Genomic DNA, 21,064 nt, shown 5'->3' with positions numbered 1-21,064 from the left:
GCCTGGCCCCATGCTGCAGGGTTGCTGTCCTCCCAGATATACTCGTGTTGCTGGAGAGAGTGCGACTTTGTTTTACCCTCTGGAGCAAGTTGCATCAAGAACTTGGAGAGTTCTGCCTGCACTCCCACCGTATAAAGGACTGAATCCGGCCGCCCCCAGCTGGTGTCCAGAGAACCATCCGACCGTTGGAGACGTGCCGTGAGTGACTTTCTGAGACTTGTGGTCCTACCAGCGTTATTTACAGTGAGTACATTACAGCCCAGACTATTGCCAGTTATATTCGTCTAAGTGCACCAACTGTTTTAATTTGCGCGCCTGCATCCGCGGCAACTGGGCCCCAACGTTTGGACTGAGTTAAACTAGAAGAAACAAACAAAAAAACCCTACTACGTTATACTTGCAGGGTTGAAGTAGAATTAGAGTGAGATGTGTATATGACCTTGACAGAGCACAGTTATTTGTATTTCATGTTATTCTTTTAAATCCATCTAATTTATGCTGCATAGCAATAAACCTGTTAAACTGTTTTACTCCTGATCCCTGTGAGTGTGTACTGAGAGTGGCAGGGGCTTCCCGAGTCAGCCCCTGGCAGAAGATAATAGCCCTTCTGCAGTCCCAGAGAGAGAACTCCAATCAAGATTCGGGTGGAGGCACTGCGCCCTGGAGAGGTGAGACCCCCCATAACACCCAGTGTACCGTGGTAGCCCTAAAGGGGTGTTACATACATTTACAGAAAAAGAAAACAAAAAGCAGCACCAAAAGAAAACAAAGGGTGCAAAAAATCCTCTCTGAACCCTGTTCACACAGGTTATATACAGATGATCAGGTTTTTAAATACATCAGATAGGGATTGCATACATTAGTTAGGACTGCTCTGATAAGGGTATACCGTGAAGATTGGTAGAGCAGCTTAGTATACATTTTTTGCAAAAAACGTATCAACCAAATACCCTGTTTTTTACATCTTTTACTAGCACTTGCGGATTACTGCAACATTTTTTCAAACTGAGTGTTTTTGGTTTTACTATTCTCTTTTGTGTCTTCAGGTTTCTTGGTGGTGTGTGAACATGATCATACAGACTTGTTCACTGTGCAAGTAGCCCATGTGTTCCTGTTTCCATAATTGTTCTCTTGTGTCTACAAGACTGGGGAGTTCCACCACTCCTCCTGGGCTATCTGCACAATAGCTGTTCTACCCTGTATGCACACATGGATTTTTCCTCTCTGAACCCTGTTCACACAGGTTATATACAGATGATCAGGTTTTTAAATACATCCGATAGGGATTGCATACATTAGTTAGGACTGCTCTGATAAGGGTATACCGTGAAGATTGGTAGAGCAGCTTAGTATACATTTTTTGCAAAAAACGTATCAACCAAATACCCTGTTTTTTACATCTTTTACTAGCACTTGCGGATTACTGCAACATTTTTTCAAACTGAGTGTTTTTGGTTTTACTATTCTCTTTTGTGTCTTCAGGTTTCTTGGTGGTGTGTGAACATGATCATACAGACTTGTTCACTGTGCAAGTAGCCCATGTGTTCCTGTTTCCATAATTGTTCTCTTGTGTCTACAAGACTGGGGAGTTCCACCACTCCTCCTGGGCTATCTGCACAATAGCTGTTCTACCCTGTATGCACACATGGATTTTTCCTCTCTGAACCCTGTTCACACAGGTTATATACAGATGATCAGGTTTTTAAATACATCAGATAGGGATTGCATACATTAGTTAGGACTGCTCTGATAAGGGTATACCGTGAAGATTGGTAGAGCAGCTTAGTATACATTTTTTGCAAAAAACGTATCAACCAAATACCCTGTTTTTTACATCTTTTACTAGCACTTGCGGATTACTGCAACATTTTTTCAAACTGAGTGTTTTTGGTTTTACTATTCTCTTTTGTGTCTTCAGGTTTCTTGGTGGTGTGTGAACATGATCATACAGACTTGTTCACTGTGCAAGTAGCCCATGTGTTCCTGTTTCCATAATTGTTCTCTTGTGTCTACAAGACTGGGGAGTTCCACCACTCCTCCTGGGCTATCTGCACAATAGCTGTTCTACCCTGTATGCACACATGGATTTTTCCTCTCTGAACCCTGTTCACACAGGTTATATACAGATGATCAGGTTTTTAAATACATCAGATAGGGATTGCATACATTAGTTAGGACTGCTCTGATAAGGGTATACCGTGAAGATTGGTAGAGCAGCTTAGTATACATTTTTTGCAAAAAACGTATCAACCAAATACCCTGTTTTTTACATCTTTTACTAGCACTTGCGGATTACTGCAACATTTTTTCAAACTGAGTGTTTTTGGTTTTACTATTCTCTTTTGTGTCTTCAGGTTTCTTGGTGGTGTGTGAACATGATCATACAGACTTGTTCACTGTGCAAGTAGCCCATGTATTCCTGTTTCCATAGCAATAAACCTGTTAAACTGTTTTACTCCTGATCCCTGTGAGTGTGTACTGAGAGTGGCAGGGGCTTCCCGAGTCAGCCCCTGGCAGAAGATAATAGCCCTTCTGCAGTCCCAGAGAGAGAACTCCAATCAAGATTCGGGTGGAGGCACTGCGCCCTGGAGAGGTGAGACCCCCCATAACACCCAGTGTACTGTGGTAGCCCTAAAGGGGTGTTACATACATTTACAGAAAAAGAAAACAAAAAGCAGCACCAAAAGAAAACAAAGGGTGCAAAAAATCCTTCCAGGTATATACCAAACCTCATGGTATTATCCGGAAAATTAAGAAAAAATAAATGTGGTTTATTGGCCCACGTGCGACGTTTCAGTCCAGGATGTGGACCTTTCTCAAGCTTGAGAAAGGTCCACATCCTGGACAGAAACGTCGCACATAAACCACATTTATTTTTTCTATTGGAGCGCTGCCTTCATTTTTCCGGATAATATTTACATATACAGTTACATTTACAGTTTTTTGAGTACAGATAAATTGTATACATTGATTTTACAAGAAAATATCTACCATGAATCTATATTTTACCTTTCTGTATTTGATGTGCTGGATATTTTTGAGCAGAGAATTCAATTAAACGAGTTTTAAAAAACATACATTGAGCTTTCAATACTATGTGGGAATAGACCTGTGGGGAGTTGTCCAAGAATGTGAACAAAATGGCAGCCGTCACATATTTCAAACTTCAGTCCATGCTAGTCAAATGTCAGGATTGGTTGCAGCCTGAAGAAACACTGCATGAGAATTAAGTATTGAATGTTAGGCCAGGATCACACTAGCGTAGAATACGGATGAGTGCTATGCGAGAAAACATAGCATTGCACTCGGACCAGTGTTAATTTAAGGGCACAACACATCTACGATTATTTTCTCATGGCGAATCGGCATGCGAGAACAATTGCAGCATGCTGCGATTGGCACAGAGATCTGGCTGAGTCTCGGCTCACTCGCACCCATATAGGCCTATGGTTGCGAGTGACACAACGCACATCACTCTGATATCAGCCGAGTGCAGTGCGATACACGCCGACACCGGCAGTGGAAGAGGTGGAGAAATGACTTTATCCACCTCCTCCGTAGCTGTGCACCGATTCTCTCTGTGCGAGACGAGGGACCACAGTAGAATGACACTTGGCTCCCACTCGCAGCAGAGCAGGAGCCGAGGGTCATTAGAATATTGTATCTGATGCTCTTGAATCAGATGCCAGTGGCGTACCGCCAATGTCGGCAGGCCACACGACTGCTATGGGGCCCGGTGGGCAGAGGGGGCCGCATTGGGCCCCGCCTCTACTGCTCATTGGGCCCCAGCAGCAGGCTTCTGCCGATGCAGTAACTGAACCTGCATCTCTATGTTAAATTCATTATTCCAAGCTATATATATATATCTTTGTCGCCATAAAAGGGGGGGCCCAGACACATTTCTTGCACAGGGGCCCCAAGCTGTCTGTGTTTGCCCCTGCTTGTAATACCTCACATACAAATTAGAATTTCTTTAACCCCTATCTGACCTCGGACGGGATAGTACGTCCGAGGTCAGATCCCCTGCTTTGATGCAGGGCTCCGCGGTGAGCCCGCACCAAAGCCGGGACATGTCAGCTGTTTTGTACAGCTGACATGTGCCCGTAATAGGCGCGGGCAGAATCGTGATGTGCCCGCACCTATTAACTAGTTAAATGCTGCTGTCAAACGCAGACAGCGGCATTTAACTACCGCATCCAGCCGGGCGGCCGGAAATGACGTCATCGCCGACCCCCGTCACATGATCGGGGATCGGCGATGCGTCTCCATTGTAACCATAGAGGTCCTTGAGACCTCAATGGTTACTGATCGCCGGTGGCTGTGAGCGCCACCCTGTGGTCGGCGCTCACAGCACACCTGCATTTCTGCTACATAGCAGCGATCAGCAGATCGCTGCTATGTAGCAGAGACGATCGAGTTGTGCCTGCTTCTAGCCTCCCATGGAGGCTATTGAAGCATGGCAAAAGTGAAAAAAAAAAGTTGAAAAAAATGTAAAAAAAATAAAAAAAATATAAAAGTTTAAATCACCCCCCTTTCGCCCCAATCAAAATAAATCCATAAAAAAAATATCAAATCTACACATATTTGGTATCGCCGCGCTCAGAATCGCCCGATCTATCAATTAAAAAAAAGCATTAACCTGATCGCTAAACAGCGTAGCGGGAAAAAAATTCGAAATGCCAGAATTACGTTTTTTTTGGTCGCCGCGACATTGCATTAAAATGCAATAACAGGCGATCAAAAAAACGTATCTGCACCGAAATGCTATCATTAAAAGCGCCATCTCGGCACGCAAAAAATAAGCCCTCAACCGACCCCAGATCACGAAAAATGGAGACGCTACGAGTATCAGAAAATGGCGCAATTTGTTTTGGGTTTTTTTTAGCAAAGTTTGGAATTTTTTTTCACCACTTAGATAAAAAATAACCTAGACATGTTTGGTGTCTATGAACTCGTACTGACCTGGAGAATCATATTGGCAGGTCAGTTTTAGCATTTAGTGAACCTAGCAAAAAAGTTCTAGTACACGACATGCTAAAACCAATGATGTCGTTTAAAAGTACAACTCGTCCCGCAAAAAATAAGCCCTCACATGGCCAAATTGACGGAAAAATAAAAAAGTTATGGCTCTGGGAAGGAGGGGAGCGAAAAACGAACACGGAAAAACAAAAAATCCCAAGGTCATGAAGGGGTTAAAATTCCTAATTATCTAGCAAAGTAACATTGAAAACTCATAATCTTTATTAATCTATAACAATGGTATATGAATATGTGTTATTATCTGTACAATAACTGAGCTGTAGGTATAAAGGTACACTGAACGATATCGCTAGCGATCCGTGACGTTGCAGCGTCCTGGTTAGCGATATCGTTGTGTTTGACATGCAGCAGCGATCAGGATCCTGCTGTGCCATCGTTGGTTGGAGCAGAAAGTCCAGAACTTTATTTCGTCGCTGGACTCCCGCAGACATCGCTGAATCGGCGTGCGTGACGCCGATTCAGCGATGTCTTCACTGGTAACCAGGGTAAACATCGGGTTACTAAGCGCAGGGCCGCGCTTAGTAACCCAACGTTTACCCTGGTTACCAGTGTAAATGTAAAAAAAAAACAAACACTACATACTTACATTCCTGTGTCTGTCGCGTCCCTCGGCGTTCTGCTTCCCTGCACTGTCAGCGCCGGCCGGCCGTAAAGCAGATTACAGTGGTGACGTCACCGCTGTGCTTTACGGCCAGCCGGCGCTCACAGTCAGTGCAGGAAAGCACAGCTCCGGGGGACAGACACCGGAATGTAAGTATGTAGTGTTTGTTTTTTTTTACATTAGCACTGGTAACCAGGGTAAACATCGGGTTACTAAGCGTGGCCCTGCGCTTAGTAACCCGATGTTTACTCTGGTTACCCGGGGACCGGCATCGTTGGTCGCTGGAGAGCTGTCTGTGTGACAGCTCTCCAGAAACAACACAGCGACGCTGCAGCGATCGGCATTGTTGTCTAGATCGCTGCAGCGTCGCTAAATGTGACGGTACCTTTAGGCTGTGTGCACAAGTTGCGTTTTTTTCGCGGTTTTTCCCGATAAAAACACTATAAAAGCGCAAAAAAACGCATACAATAAGCATCCCATCATTTAGAATGAATTCCGCATGTTTTGTGCACATGATGCGTTTTTTTCTGTGAAAAAAACGCATCGCGGCAAAAACGCAGCATGTTCATTAATTTTCCGTTTTTTTTGCGGATTTCCCACTCCAAAATGCATTGGGAAGTGTCTGGAAAAAAACACGGCAAAAACGCGTCAAAACTGCGGCAAAATCGCGGTAAAAACGCATGCGGTTTTCTTGCGGATTTCTTGCAGAAAATGTCCGCGATTCTCAGGAATTTTCTGCGAGAAATCCTGAACGTGTGCACATAGCCTTAGAGTATGGTATCTGCTGCCTACAGGTACACGTTAGCCTCTCATTAGCCATTAATCATCAGCCCGGCCCGTCTCCAAGACAACAGAAGGCAATCACGGTGTTGACATTATTCCAGGTAGTCTTGAAATATGTTTCCTCTTGCAACATGCGGGGATTCTTGAATACAGTATGCAATGTTTGCAGGAAGGGGACAATATAGTGATTGCTATTTGTTGACTTAAAGATAAAGGTTCTGCAGTTGGGAGCCTCAGAAGACAAATACACTGATTGTTCTTTGCCAGTGCGACAAAAGCTTTTATATTTCATACTACTATGTTTAAAAGGCCTGACACCTATCATATTAAAGCTTAAAATCCACTATGAAGCCACTGAGCTACATAACTCTATTCTGTCTGTGCAGCCACTAGTAGAGGAAGATCATTTTTTACAATTCACCACTTAAAAATGATGCCTTTTTGTTTTCATTTTTAGGGAGCAGTCGGTGTTATATAATGGATTTTACTTTAAAAAATCATTATTTTGGCACGGAGGGTGGTCACCGTTACAAAAAATGTGTTTTTTCCATTTTAGTTTAAGTTGTATTATAGTATATGCAGGATAAATAACTTTATCTGTGAGATAGTATTATAATTATACCAAATGTACCTTGTCAACATTTCTTAAACTGTTCAGTGAGATATTAAAATCTTACTTTTCAAAAGGGGTGAAGGCATTAATGCTGATGACTGTATTTAGTTACTTATGTTACTCAATTAAATAGTGCATCTCATCGTTTTTGGATTAATAATTAACTTTTAATAAATATCCTATAAAAATAGAACGCCAATAACACACACAAAATGACAAAGTGCCAGGTGCTTTACACAAACAACACTACAGATACGTGGAGTGCGCATAAAAGGTAGGGAAATCTAATATGCCCAAAGCCTTTAACCCCTTTATGACCTTGGGATTTTTCGTTTTTCCGTGTTTGTTTTTCACTCCCCTCCTTCCCAGAGCCATAACTTTTTTATTTTTCCGTCAATATGGCCATGTGAGGGCTAAATTTTTGCGGGGCGAGTTGTATTTTTGAACGACATCATTGGTTTTACCATGACATGTACCAGAAAACAGGTAAAAAATTCCAAGTGTGGTGAAATTGCAAAAAAAGTGCAATCCCATGCTTGTTTTTTATTTGGCTTCTTTGCTAGGTTCACTAAATGCTAAAACTGACCTGCCAATATGATTCTCCAGGTCATTACGAGTTCATAGACACCAAACATCTCTAGGTTATTTTTTATCTAAGTGGTGAAAAAAAAATCCAAACTTTGCTAAAAAAAAATTGTGCCTTTTTCCGATACCCGTAGCATCTCCATTTTTCGTAATCTGGGGTCGGGTGAGGGCTTAATTTTTGCGTACCAAACTGAAGTTTTTAGTGATACCATTTTAGTGCAGATGCGTTCTTATGATCACCCGTTACATTGCATTTTAATGCAATGTCGCAGCGACCAAAAAATGTAATTTTGGCTTTTTTAATTTTTTTCTCTCTACGCCGTTTAGCGATCAGGTTAATCCTTTTTTTATTGATAGATCGGACGATTCTGAATGCGGCGATAGCAAATATGTGTATATTTGATTTTATTTTTATTGTTTCATTTTGAATGGGGCGAAAGGGGGGTGATTTAAACTTTTATATTTTTTTTATTTATTTCATTTTTTTAACATTTTTTTTTACTTTTGCCATGCTTCTATAGCCTCTTGTTATGACCTGGTGGTCAGGACAATAATGGACCTGGTGTTTAAGAGCACACGGAAAGACCTGATAGTTACTGATAATTAAGGACGAGCTCTGGGACGTGGGAACTCTGCTGACCACAATCCCTAATCCTATCACACACACTAGAAATATCCGTGGATTGCTCCTAACGCTCCCTATGCAACTCGGCACAGCCTAAGGAACTAGCTAGCCCTGAAGATAGAAAAATAAAGCCTACCTTGCCTCAGAGAAATTCCCCAAAGGAAAAGGCAGCCCCCCACATATAATGACTGTGAGCAAAGATGAAAATACAAACAGAGATGAAATAGATTTAGCAAAGCGAGGCCCGACTTACTGAACAGACTGAGGATAGGAAAGGTTGCTTTGCGGTCAGCACAAAAACCTACAAAAAGACCACGCAGAGGGCGCAAAAAGACCCTCCGCACCGACTCACGGTGCGGAGGCGCTCCCTCTGCGTCCCAGAGCTTCCAGCAAGCAAGACAACAATAAAAATAGCAAGCTGGACAGAAAAATAGCAAACCACAGAAAAACAGGCAAGAACTTAGCTTCTGCTGGGAAGACAGGTCACAAGAACGATCCAGGAGTGAACTAGACCAATACTGGAACATTGACAGGTGGCATGGAGCAAAGATCTAAGTGAAGTTAAATAGAGCAGCCAGCTAACGAATTAACCTCGTCACCTGTGGAAGGAAACTCAGAAACACCCACCAGAGGAAGTCCATGGATAGAACCAGCCGAAGTACCATTCATGACCACAGGAGGGAGCCCGACAACAGCATTCACAACAGCCTCCATGGGAGGCTAGAAGCTAGCATAGCCTGATCGGCTCTGCTACACAGCAGTGATCATCATCATATGTAGCTTAATTACAGGCTTGCTATGAGCGCCAACCACAGGGTGGGGCTCACAGCAAACCGGCATCAGCAACCATAGAGGTCTCAAGGAGACCTCTGGTTACTATGCCGACACATCGCTGACCCCGGATCATGTGACGGGGGTCGGTGATGAGCGCTATTCTGGCCACGCGGCCGGAAGCAGTAGTTAAATGCCGCTGTCAGCGTTTCACAGCGGCATTTAACTATTTAATAGCGGCAGGTGGATTGCGATTCCACTCGCCGCTATTGCGCGCACATGTCAGCTGTTCAAAACAGCTGACATGTTGCGGCTTTGATGTGGGCTCACCGCCGGAGCCCACTTCAAAGCAGGGGATCTGACCTCGGGCGTACTATCCCGTCTGAGGTCAGAAAGTGGTTAAGGTCTGTGCAATATTTGGTTCTTTCCAAGAAACCACAATCCCTATACTGCAAGGTATTCAGCTGCCAATCTGGTTTCAGCGACCAATATCATACCTCAATACGCGCCCAATTAGTGCAGACTCCACATTGATGCATTAGTTTCACAAACCTATGGGTAGGCTATGTAAACCATAACTCCAACAACATCATTAGCATAGGACTCTTGGGAGAAGGGGGGAAGTGTCTACCACAGAGTCCGGTTGGAGGGTCGGCAAACAAGTTACCTCTACATGTGGTGAGACCTTTCCATATTGCCAAAGTATGCTGACTTTATGTGTCATATTGATCCCCTCCTAAGAGAGGGACTAGAGTATGGTGCACCATAGGGGATGCATTTTTAGCTGTGATGCCGCATCAATAGGTGACACCTGCTCATAATGGAATTGTTGCAATTGAGGACCCCGTTATCTTGTTGTATGTCCTGAAGGATTGTGTAACATATGATTACAAAGAAGGGGTCTTACCTTTGCGGCAAATAGACGGTCCTTATAAATTACATAAAAGGACCCGTTATGTGCATTAGTTATTTGTACCTATACTGGAACAAGAGTCCTATGATAATGATGTTGCTGGAGTTATGGTTTACATAGCCTACCCATAGGTTTGTGATACTAATGCATCAATGTGGAGTAGAGATCATTTTCTTCAGTAGGGATAGGGAAGCATGTCAGAGATGATTGGAAGATGCATGGAGCTAAATAAAAGGCTTTCCTGGAGAAAAACTTGTTAGAGGCTGCAAAACTCTTGAGACTATGGTAAAGGTTCACCTCCCAGCAGGGAAACAACTCTAAATATACAATGGAATGGTTTATATCAGAGCATATTCATATGTGTGAATGGCCCAGTCACAGTCCAGACCTAAATCCCATTGAGAATCTGTAGCAAGACTTGAAAATTCCTGTTCATAGATGCTCTTCATCAAACCTCTGTAAGCTAGAGCTAGTTTGCAAAGAAGAATGGGCAAAAATTTTAGCCTCTAGATGTGCAAAGCTGGCAGATATTTGCGGTAATTAATCGTTGTCAGGAGTCAGCTGGTAAGTCCCCGTTTTTTGGGGAATACGGGTTTCATCCTCTGTTCAGTTCATTTAATAGAAATTGTTCTTCTGGAATACCTGAAGAGGAATGGCTTTCATCATCTATTACATCTGTCTGGCAAGGGGTTCTTGATTATTTGAGTAAGATGGGGTCCAAGTATAAGAGTGTGGCTGATTGGAGATGTTTGGAGGGTGTGTTCGTGGCTTGGTCTGGTTGTCCTCAAGGAACATTAAGTTGAAGGTTCCCTCTTGGAAACTGAGTCCCAGGTTTATCGATTCGTATAAGATTGTCGCCGTCATCAATCCCGTAGCATTCCGCCTTGCTTTGCCACCCACTTTTAGGATCCATAATGTGTTTCATCGATCTCTACTCAATATGTTGCGTTCTCTGTACCATCACCGCTACCGCCATCTCTGGTCATTGTGAATGGAAATTTGGAATTTCACATAGCTAAGATTGTTGATTCTCACTTAGTTCGTTGGTCGCTTTAATATCTGGCACACTAGAAGAGATACGGTTATGAAAAGAGAATGTAGGTACCAGCATCTGAAGTTCAAGCAGCCAGGCTGATCCGGTGTATTTAAGTGGCACACCCTGATAAACCCAGTTCTGAGGTTCTGGAGGTCCCTTGTAGAAGGGGGGTACTGTTATGGGTTTACGGTGATAAAGAGGAGCCAGAAGACCGCAGCGTCTTATTTCTCCTACTCCTGCACGGAGTAGAAGCAATTCACCTTCATATTAAACAGTGCAAGTTTCTTTTGTCAGTGCAGGGGTTAATCTGTACCGTTGAGAGCTCCTGGAAACTTTCCTGTGTTTAGGCTCAGCTGTGCAATGATAGTCCCTCTCATCTCCTATGTAAACTGGATCCTGGCTAGCACTCATTGCCAGAATTAGCTTTTGCTGCATGGCTGGAGGTTGCTAGCGGTTATTATTGGAGAAGGCATTTGGTGGATTTATCTGTGACTGATGCTAGGTTTTGCGTGTCATAATTCCTTTTCTTCTCCTACTTTTGTTGAACCCCATCTTTCACTTACTGGTGCATTCCTCTGTTGTATGTGTGAGTATTTTTGTATGTTTGGCATTTTCCTTACCCCTGTTTGTATTACCCTGTTATTCTGGTTGGTGTATTACGGTACATTACTACTCCCCTCTTCCCTCGGTCGGTGAAGGGTACAGACTGAGGGCAGAATCAGGAGCTAAGGCAACTTTGTGGCCCCTGCATCTTCATCATCAGAAGTAATCCAGGGAACAGGGCGAGCAAGGGCACCCATAGTGGTAGGGACAGGGAAGGAGCCCTTGGCCCCAGGACATCCAACAACAGAGTTGTGACACCTACCATGTTCTGGGGGACAGACTGGAACGAAAATATATAGAAACGGATCTCTCATATACTGGGAACAATCAGACAGTGAACCAGTAGGGAAGTCCCAAAGGGTAAGACAGAGGGGGAAAGGTAGGTTCAGAGGTGAACAATCTACTGGTTCTCCTTCTAACCTGGGTTTTTAAAACAGAAACAATCCTCTCAGTAATCAAAATACATAGATGAGGAAACATGTAATGGGGCGCAAGTGGTGAATCTTTCTAAAACACCTCTTAACACTTAGGAGATGACTCTTCTTAGAAAGGGACTATCAAATGGACCAACAAGTAATTTCTGCCACTTTGATTGGGTGAAGGTCCAACACTTGTTCACTAGAAAATTAAGATGTAAAAGTATTTATCTCAACAGGATAAATGTTTATGTACAGAACTTAATATTCCCCCAGATATACTACAGACACAGAGAGAATTGGTGGGCCTGAGTGATTTTCCCCTAAGCTCGACGGGTATTTGACCATTAAACTCTCTCAAGAATAAAAGTAGCGAAATGCCGCCTAAATCTGGAGATTTATCTACAATAGATGTGTTTGTTAATATGGTCAGCAAAGAACTTTCATATATAGACCCAAATATGCCCAAACTAACCTTTTTAGAGAACAAATGCAGGCTTTGTTGGATATAAAAAAAATCATACTATTATTTTTAAAACATCAGACTAAGGGGGTAACTTCGTAATTAAGGATGGACAGCAATACAGGGAAAGGTGCCTAACATTGCTGTCAGATAGGAGTGGCTATGCACTTTTACTACTACCACTAATTAATCCTACCAGTACCATGAATGAGAGATTGACTTTGATACTGACAGAATCAAGAAATAACAACCTCATTAGTAAAAATGAGCTTGACATTCTTTTTCCCGCACTATTACGCCCAACGTTGGAAAGTGGTTTAAAAGCCACTCCAGTGCTGAAAAGAAAACTCTAGAATGGTGCATTGAACAAAAGGGACACACCCATTGCTAAACATGTGAATTTAGCACACAGGGGAAATGATGGAGTCATATCATTTGCTGTTATTGAGTTTGTAAAGCCAGGAGGGGACGTCAATCAGATCCTATTACAATAGGTAACCAGGCAGACATTCCACCTACAAACTGTGGCTCCAAAGAGACTTAATGAGCAGCTGAATTTGAGATGCTTCATTTTTTTCAAATATACATAGACTGCTCTCTCAATAAATCCACATCCCCACCCCACTATGTCTCCTCTAGCACAATTTTTGGACAAGTTCGATTCCAGTCTTTTCCCTGCCCCACTTCTACACGTCCCTTATGATGAATATTATCTAACCTGGGCAATACATTTGTGAAAGTTGCTAATGACAACACTCTGCATTCTCCTGGTATTGGGGCACTAATTTAGTGGAAAGTTGCCCCCTGGATAAATGTATAGTTATGCCTTTCTTGGAGATAAAGACCGAGATTTTTTTCTGGCCATTGGGTCATACGGGCAACCACCACTGCAGGAAATCCCATTAAGTAATGTCCCAGACATTTAAGTGAAGATACGTAGCAGAGAGTGTGCATGTCTGACGTGAGGTGCTCCATGATCTAGCCCTACAAACCAGAACATCCCGGGCTACCAGAGAGTACGGTGGGAGACCCTAGCTCCGCCCCTGGAATGGTATGCCTTGCGCTTCCCTTGTTCACAGAAACAATTGGACGTACAAGTCCACACACAATGGAAGCCCGACTCAGTCCCTGGACATGACATTCATGATGCTTTGGATCCCCATGTAGACGGTGAGATGCGAGATACAGAGGATGTGAAGACACATCATTGTATCTTAATTAACCAGACAACTATTTTTAGTAAGCCAAATAGAATACACTGTTATCTATATGTTGACTTTTTAATTTAAGTGTTTCTTTCTGGTTCGTCAAGAATACAGACTTTCGCTTGTGTAAGCCTGTAATATTGACTTGTAAGTTGGCATTTAATAATAATAATAATAATAATTTTTATTTATTTAGCGCCAACATATTCCGCAGCGCTTTACAAATTATAGAGGGGACTTGTACAGACAATAGACATTACAGCATAACAGAAATACAGTTCAAAACAGATACCAGGAGGAATGAGGGCCCTGCTCGCAAGCTTACAGACTATGAGGAAAAGGGGAGACACGAGAGGTGGATGGTAACAATTGCTTTAGTTATTCGGACCGGCCATAGTGTAAGGCTCGGGTGTTCATGTAAAGCTGCATGAACCAGTTAACTGCCTAAGTATGTAGCAGTACAGACACAGAGGGCTATTAACTGCATAAAGTGAATGAGAACATGATGCGAGGAACCTGTTTTTTTTTATTTATTTTTTTTATATAAATAGGCCACACAGGGATCGTTAGGTTAATGCATTGAGGCGGTAGGCCAGTCTGAACAAGTGAGTTTTTAGGGTACGCTTAAAACTGTGGGGATTGGGGATTAATCGTATTAACCTAGGTAGTGCATTCCAAAGAATCGGCGCAGCACGTGTAAAGTCTTGGATACGGGAGTGGGAGGTTCTGATTATTGAGGATGCTAACCTGAGGTCATTAGCGGAGCAGAGGGCACGGGAAGGGTGGTAGACTGAGACCAGAGAGGAGATGTAGGGTGGTGCAGAGCCATGGAGTGCTTTGTGGATGAGGGTAGTAGTTTTGTACTGGATTCTGGATGGTCCTCGATGGATTGCCTCAGGCCGAACCACTCGGGGATCAGCCAGTGTGAGGAAAGCCCCTGAGTCACAAAATCCAATAAGTCTCTGTCCATCCAGCATGACCTCCTGCAAGTGCTTACCTCGATGAGCAGAAGTCGTCATAGCTTGCATTTAATGTAATATGTTGTGCTCTTATCCTTGATGACTAGTGATGGTTGCTGATATGCTAATTATACATTGTCTAGGTCAGATAGTTTGTTGATTTTTAAAACAGAGGAGGAAAATCTATGCAAATAGATTACATAATCAAACAAGGCGACTTGGTCGTCACTATTCTTCCCTTTATCTGTGATGCTGGACTGAAGGACGCTTGTCGTTACCTCCTCTCTGTGTGCGTGCCACAGGTGGGGTACTTGACCCTGGAAGATGAAGCCAGGTTGTGACCCTTGGGTCTACTGGCCTTGTATCTGAATGGACAGTCATCTTCCTACACTTGTCGTTACCTACTCTCTGCGTGGGGTAGTCAACCCTTGCAGCTCTGAAGTAACAGCTGCCATTATCCCGGCGAGTCAGCGGAAGGGTGAGACTCTGTAATGTGCACCATCTTGGGGTATTTTGCTGGGACTGTTCTACTTGTTATCTGCCTATTTTATGGTTCAGTAAAGCATTGCCATACTGTTTTACCCTCACCCTCTGTTGTCTGAGTAGCGTTATGCCCAAGTTAAAAGGGGAGCGGGGGTTCAGCGGGACAATCCCTGGTCCATGCGGTTCTGGCTAGTGGACCGGGGTGCTCGCCTACCCCCTGCGGCGGTCCAGTCTCCAGTGAGCAGTTTGATGAACTAACATGCAGGTCTGTGCTTTACAGTAGGTTTAAATTGCCCTGTACTAAAGGAAACTGTGGCCAGTAATCTTCTTGCATGGTGTTAGGGGATAGAATAGCGAGGACACCAGGTGTATTATTGATGACGGAATTGTCACCATAAGGATGAAACATAGTGCAGTGAGTGGAACATATATGGGGATTGGGACCTCACCCCCAGAAATGAGGTAGAACACTCTTAACGGGAGGGTTTCGGGATATAAACCTGCATGGAAGCATTTTTTTGCAGTGAGGTGCGAGCACAGTGGGATGTTCATCCTTTTATTTATTTGATTTCGACACTTTGCATTTTATAGACTCTGAGATACTTTATGCACTATGGATTTGTGAGCAATTAAAGGCATCATCTTAGGCTACGTTCACATTTGCGTTGTGCGGTGCTGCGTCGGCGATGCAACGCACACCGCATGCAAAAACACATGCAAAATGCATGCGTTCATTTTTGCATGATTTTTGGCGCAGAAAAAACTGCATCATGCAGCGTTTTCTGTTGCGCCAAAATGACGCATGCATCACAAAACGCAAGACAACGCATGTCCATGCGCCCCCATGTTAAATATAGGGGCGCATGACGCATGCGTCGCCGCGGCTGCGCCCGACGCAGCCCCGCACAACGCTAATGTGAACTTAGCCTTACTTGTCTTTTTTCCCCTTTGTGAGTACACTCCCCTGATAACATCTCACTACTGAGAAAGAAATGAGCCAGGAGGGATTTTATTTTTTGTGGGATAAATTGTATGAGAGCTATACTTAGGTACTGCCCTTGTAAGGGCCTGGGCATATACAACTGGCACGACAGGGCATAGAGATATGACAACTGATATTTGCTGTCCATGAAACTCCATGAAATTTAACATCTACGTATACAGCACAAATGGGTTACTTTTTTCTTCTTTTTATGCATTATGACACCATTTATATGATATTATCCTACACACATGGCACCAACTGACATTGATTGTTGACTATTGTAGTACTAATGTGGCCCTTTTGTTGTGGATCAGCATATTTGCTTTGTCTTTCCTGAGTCAATCCTAATTTTTATGATTAGTATTAAAAGTTATATTTTAATCCCTTCACACCCCCCCCCCAGCTTGTTTTCACCTTGGACAATATACAGTGGGGGAAAAAAGTATTTAGTCAGCCACCAATTGTGCAAGTTCTCCCACTTAAAAGGATGAGAGAGGCCTGTAATTGACATCATAGGTAGACCACAACATTGAGAGTCAGAATGAGAAAACAAATCCAGAAAATCACCTTGTCTGATTTGGCAAGATTTATTTTGCAAATTATGGTGGAAAATAAGTATAGTATTTTGTCATTAACAGGAGTTCATCTCAATATTTTGTTATATATCCTTTGTTGGCAATGACAGAGGTCAAACGTTTTCTGTAAGTCTTCACAAGGTTGGCACACACTGTTGGTGGTATGTTGGCCCATTCCTCCATGCAGATCTCCGCTAGACCAGTGATGTTTTGAGCCTGTCGCTGGGCAACACAGATTTTCAACTCCCTCCAAAGGTTTTTTATGGGCTTGAGATCTGCAGACTGGCTAGGCCACTCCAGGACCTTCATATGCTTCTTAAGAAGCCACTCCTTCGTTGCCCTTGCTGATGGAAGGAGGTTTGCACTAAAAATGTCACGATAAATGGCCCCAATCATTCTTTCATGTACAAGGATCAGTCGTCCTGGTCCCTTTGCAGAGAAACAGTCCTAAAGCATGATGTTGCCACTTCCATGCTTCACAGTAGGTATGGAGTTCTTTGTATGCAAATCAGCATTCTGTCTCCTCCAAACACGACAAGTTTTTGTTCCTATCAAACAGTTCTACTTTGGTTTCATCAGACCATATGACATTCTCTCAATACTCTTCTGGATAATCCAAATGCTCTCTAGCAAACTTCAGACGGGCCCAGACATGTACTGGCTTATGCAGGGGGACACATCTGGCACTGCAGGATCTGAGTCCCTGGCGGCATAGTGTGTTACTGATGGCAGCCTTTATTACGGTGGTCCCAGCTCTATGCAGGTCATTCACTAGGTCCCCCCGTGTGGTTCTGGGATTTTTGCTCATCGTTCTTGTGATCATTTTGACCACACGGGGTGAGATCTGGCGTGGAGCCCCAGATTGAGGGACATTATCAGTGGTCTTGCATGTCTTCCATTTTCTTATTATTGCTCCCACAGTTGATTGCATCGCATCAAGCTGCTTGCCTATTGCAGATTCAGTCTTCCCCTAGTGCAGGGCTACAATTTTGTTTCTGGTGTCCTTTCGACAGTGCTTTGCTCTTCACCATAGTGGAGTTTGGAGTGTGACTTTTTGAGGTTGTTGAGAGGTGTTTTTTATACTGATAACAAGTTCAAACAGGTGCCATTACTACAGGTAATGAGTGGAGAACAGAGGAGTCTCTTAAAGAAGACGTTATAGGTCTATGAGAGACAGAAATCTTGCATGTTTTCAGGTGATCAAATACTCATTTTCCACCATAATTAGCAAAAAAATCTTGCCAAATCAGACAAGGTGATTTTCTAGATTTATTTTGACTCTCATAGTTGTGTTCTACTTATGATGTCAATTACAGGCCTCGTTCAAAAGTATTGGCACCCTCAGCCTAATACTTGATTGCACAACCTTTAGCCAAAATAACTGCGACCAACCGCTTCCGGTAACCATCAATGAGTTTCTTACAATGCTCTGCTGGAGTTTTAGACCATTCTTCTTTGGCAAACTGCTCCAGGTCTCTGATATTTGAAGGGTGCCTTCTCCAAACTGCCATTTTTAGATCTCTCCACAGGTGTTCTATGGGATTCAGGTCTGGATTCATTGCTGGCCACATTAGAAGTCTCCAGTGCTTTCTCTCAAACCATTTTCTAGTGCTTTTTGAAGTGTGTTTTGGGTCATTGTCCTGCTGGAAGACCCATGACCTCTGAGGGAGACCCAGCTTTCTCACACTGGGCCCTACATTATGCTGCAAAATTTGTTGATAGTCTTCAGACTTCATAATGCCATGCACACGGTCAAGCAGTCCAGTGCCAGAGGCAGCAAAGCAACCCCAAAACATCAGGGAACCTCCGCCAAGCTTGACTGTAGGGACCGTGTTCCTTTCTTTGAATGCCTCTTTTTTTCTCATGTAAACTCTATGTCGATGCCTTTGCCCAAAAAGCTCTACTTTTGTCTCATCTGACCAGAGAACATTCTTCCAAAACGTTTTAGCCTTTTTCAGGTAAGTTTTGGCAAACTCCAGCCTGGCTTTTTTATGTCTCGGGGTAAGAAGTGGGGTCTTCCTGGGTCTCCTACCATACAGTCCCTTTTCATTCAGACGCCGACGGATAGTACGGGTTGACACTGTTGTACCCTCGGACTGCAGGACAGCTTGAACTTGTTTGGATGTTAGTCAAGGTTCCTTATCCGCACAATCTTTTTCTGTCCACATCTAGGGAGGTTAGCCACAGTGCCGTGGGCTTTAAACTTCTAGATGACACAGCGCACGGTAGACACAGGAACATTCAGGTCTTTGGAGATGGACTTGTAGCCTTGAGATTGCTCATGCTTCCTCACATTTGGTTTCTCAAGTCCTCAGACAGTTCTTTGGTCTTCTTTCTTTTCTCCATGCTCAATGTGGTACACACAAGGACACAGGGCAGAGGTTGAGTCAACTTTAATCCATGTCAACTCACTGCAAGTGTGATTTAGTTATTGCCAACACCTGTTAGGTGCCACAGGTAAGTTACAGGTGTTGTTAATTACACAAATTAGAGAAGCATCACATGATTTTTCGAACAGTGCCAATACTTTTGTCCACCCCCTTTTTTATGTTTGGTGTGGAATTATATCCAATTTGGCTTTAGGACAATTATGTTTGTGTTTTTTAATTTAAGATAAATTAAATGAAGATAATAATACCAAATAATTTGTGTTTGCAATCATTTTCAGGAAGAAACTGAGTATCATCTGACAGAATTGCAGGGGTGTCAATACTTTTGGCCATGATTGTATGAGTCCCGTGCCGTCCAGTAACTCATCAGTACACACAATTCCACCTGCTTTGGAGATAGAAGTGGGTCCCCCATTTCACTTGGGCCCCTGTGTGGTTTCACAGGCTGTACAAATGGTATATCTGCTCATGAGTTGGTTTACACAAGACTTCATATAACCCAAGGCCAGCTTAGGTGTCACCTGCTATAGAGCTTTCTTGAACATTGACCAAAAGGAAGCTTTTGCTTTCTCATGGGACTAAGACTGTTTAGCAAAGGTTCGAACATTACTGAAGAAGAGAAGTGAATAGTTATTATCTAACATCACACTAGAGTAAAATTTTGCAAGTCAAGGATGCATGTCAGTGATGCAAGAGCAAAAGATGTTTTTCATTGTGTAAACCCCACAAAATAGTCCCCCTGGACCCTTGTGATACAAAAATGTTGACCAAGAGGGTGGGTACAATACCATATACAATCGGAGGATAAGTGCTGCAATGTTCAAAGAAGATGGCAGACACTTTTGTAACCTCTTTATTGTGACTGCTCAAAAGCGGTTCATATTGTAATTTCCACTTAATACAACTGGGTCACTTATAAACAAAACTATAATAAAAAAAAACAATGAAAGAGACATTGTTAGGAAAGAAATCTAGTAATAATCATTAAATATATAAGTTACCTGTGTACACCCAGTTGATAATTGTGGAAGCTGATATGTCAATATTTGGATAATACAGCGCTGAAAAAAGCACAAATAAAATAAATCTTAAGTAAAATGGAAATATTTTTGTCATGGACATTATTAAGTCGTGTTGAAGCTTTAACATGCAATGAACAGATTAGTAAATTTATAGAATAAAATTAAAACATTAAAGAGAATTTTTGACCTCTCTCCTGACTAGTTTGTTGCATAAAATACTCCACCATGAAATAACAACGCCAGAGCATCTTTTACTCACATCAACCTTGCATTGTGTTGTTCCTCAATTACTCAGGGACGTGTAAAAATAAACTACATAATTGGTATTCTCATTCCACTTTCCAATGCGGAGCATCCCCAACCAGCCTGGTCCTGTCTAGTCATACTACAGGTCTTCACAGAGGTGTAGGTCAGAGGTGGGACCCGCATCTATCAGGCACAAAGTTTGTCACCAAAGGTCCCAGGTGAGAATGTCTTTTTAAAGGTTCCTGGCATAAATGGATGAACCCAGGATTTTCATAAGCTCAGAATTTTAATAAAGGCAACTATTGTAATTAACACAAATCTGCTGTATACCCTGAGCAGCTTTGAAGCATCACTTGACTTTAGACAATACGGGTGACAAAAGGGGAAAAGCAAATAGGGTGTGCTCCTTACGTTCGGCAATAATGGATGGAGGATCTCCCAGATAGTATCCAACTTCTTCTCCAGAGAGGACATTGAGCAGGCTGCTAGCTGTCGCACCATTTAATGCATTGCTATAATTCTTCACAACGTAGATCAGGGTAAGAATTTGGTTTTCTGTGGATGTGCTCAAAATCTATCAAAAGACAGAAAATAAATATTATTAAAGCAAGTAAATAATTTCACTATTGATGTAATAAAGACATTGCAAAATTAAATTAGGGCAGACTGGACAGCAGTGTAGCTAAATGGAAGAAGTGTTGGGCACCTGCAGTAAGCCATTGTGTCTTGGATGATGTGACAAATACACAC

The 21,064-nt window shown here is 42.8% G+C and overlaps 1 protein-coding gene across 1 annotated transcript in view; it reads right to left on the bottom strand.

Annotated features, from left to right (window-relative positions):
• Positions 1–21,064, bottom strand: part of KIAA1549L (KIAA1549 like) — a 738,873-nt gene that overhangs the window by 386,155 nt on the left and 331,654 nt on the right. Inside the window, exons 7-8 of the mRNA XM_069739753.1 lie at positions 20,726–20,888; positions 20,048–20,107 (exon numbers count right to left, since the gene is read on the bottom strand). Of these exons, the coding sequence (XP_069595854.1) occupies positions 20,048–20,107; positions 20,726–20,888 (223 nt within the window). The remainder of the gene's footprint in view (positions 1–20,047; positions 20,108–20,725; positions 20,889–21,064) is intronic.

This window comes from Ranitomeya imitator, chromosome 9 (assembly GCF_032444005.1).
Source record: "Ranitomeya imitator isolate aRanImi1 chromosome 9, aRanImi1.pri, whole genome shotgun sequence".
NCBI classification, from domain to species: domain Eukaryota; kingdom Metazoa; phylum Chordata; class Amphibia; order Anura; family Dendrobatidae; genus Ranitomeya; species Ranitomeya imitator.
Note: the sequence above shows the minus strand (reverse complement) of the source record. Positions and strands in the feature narration are given on the sequence as shown.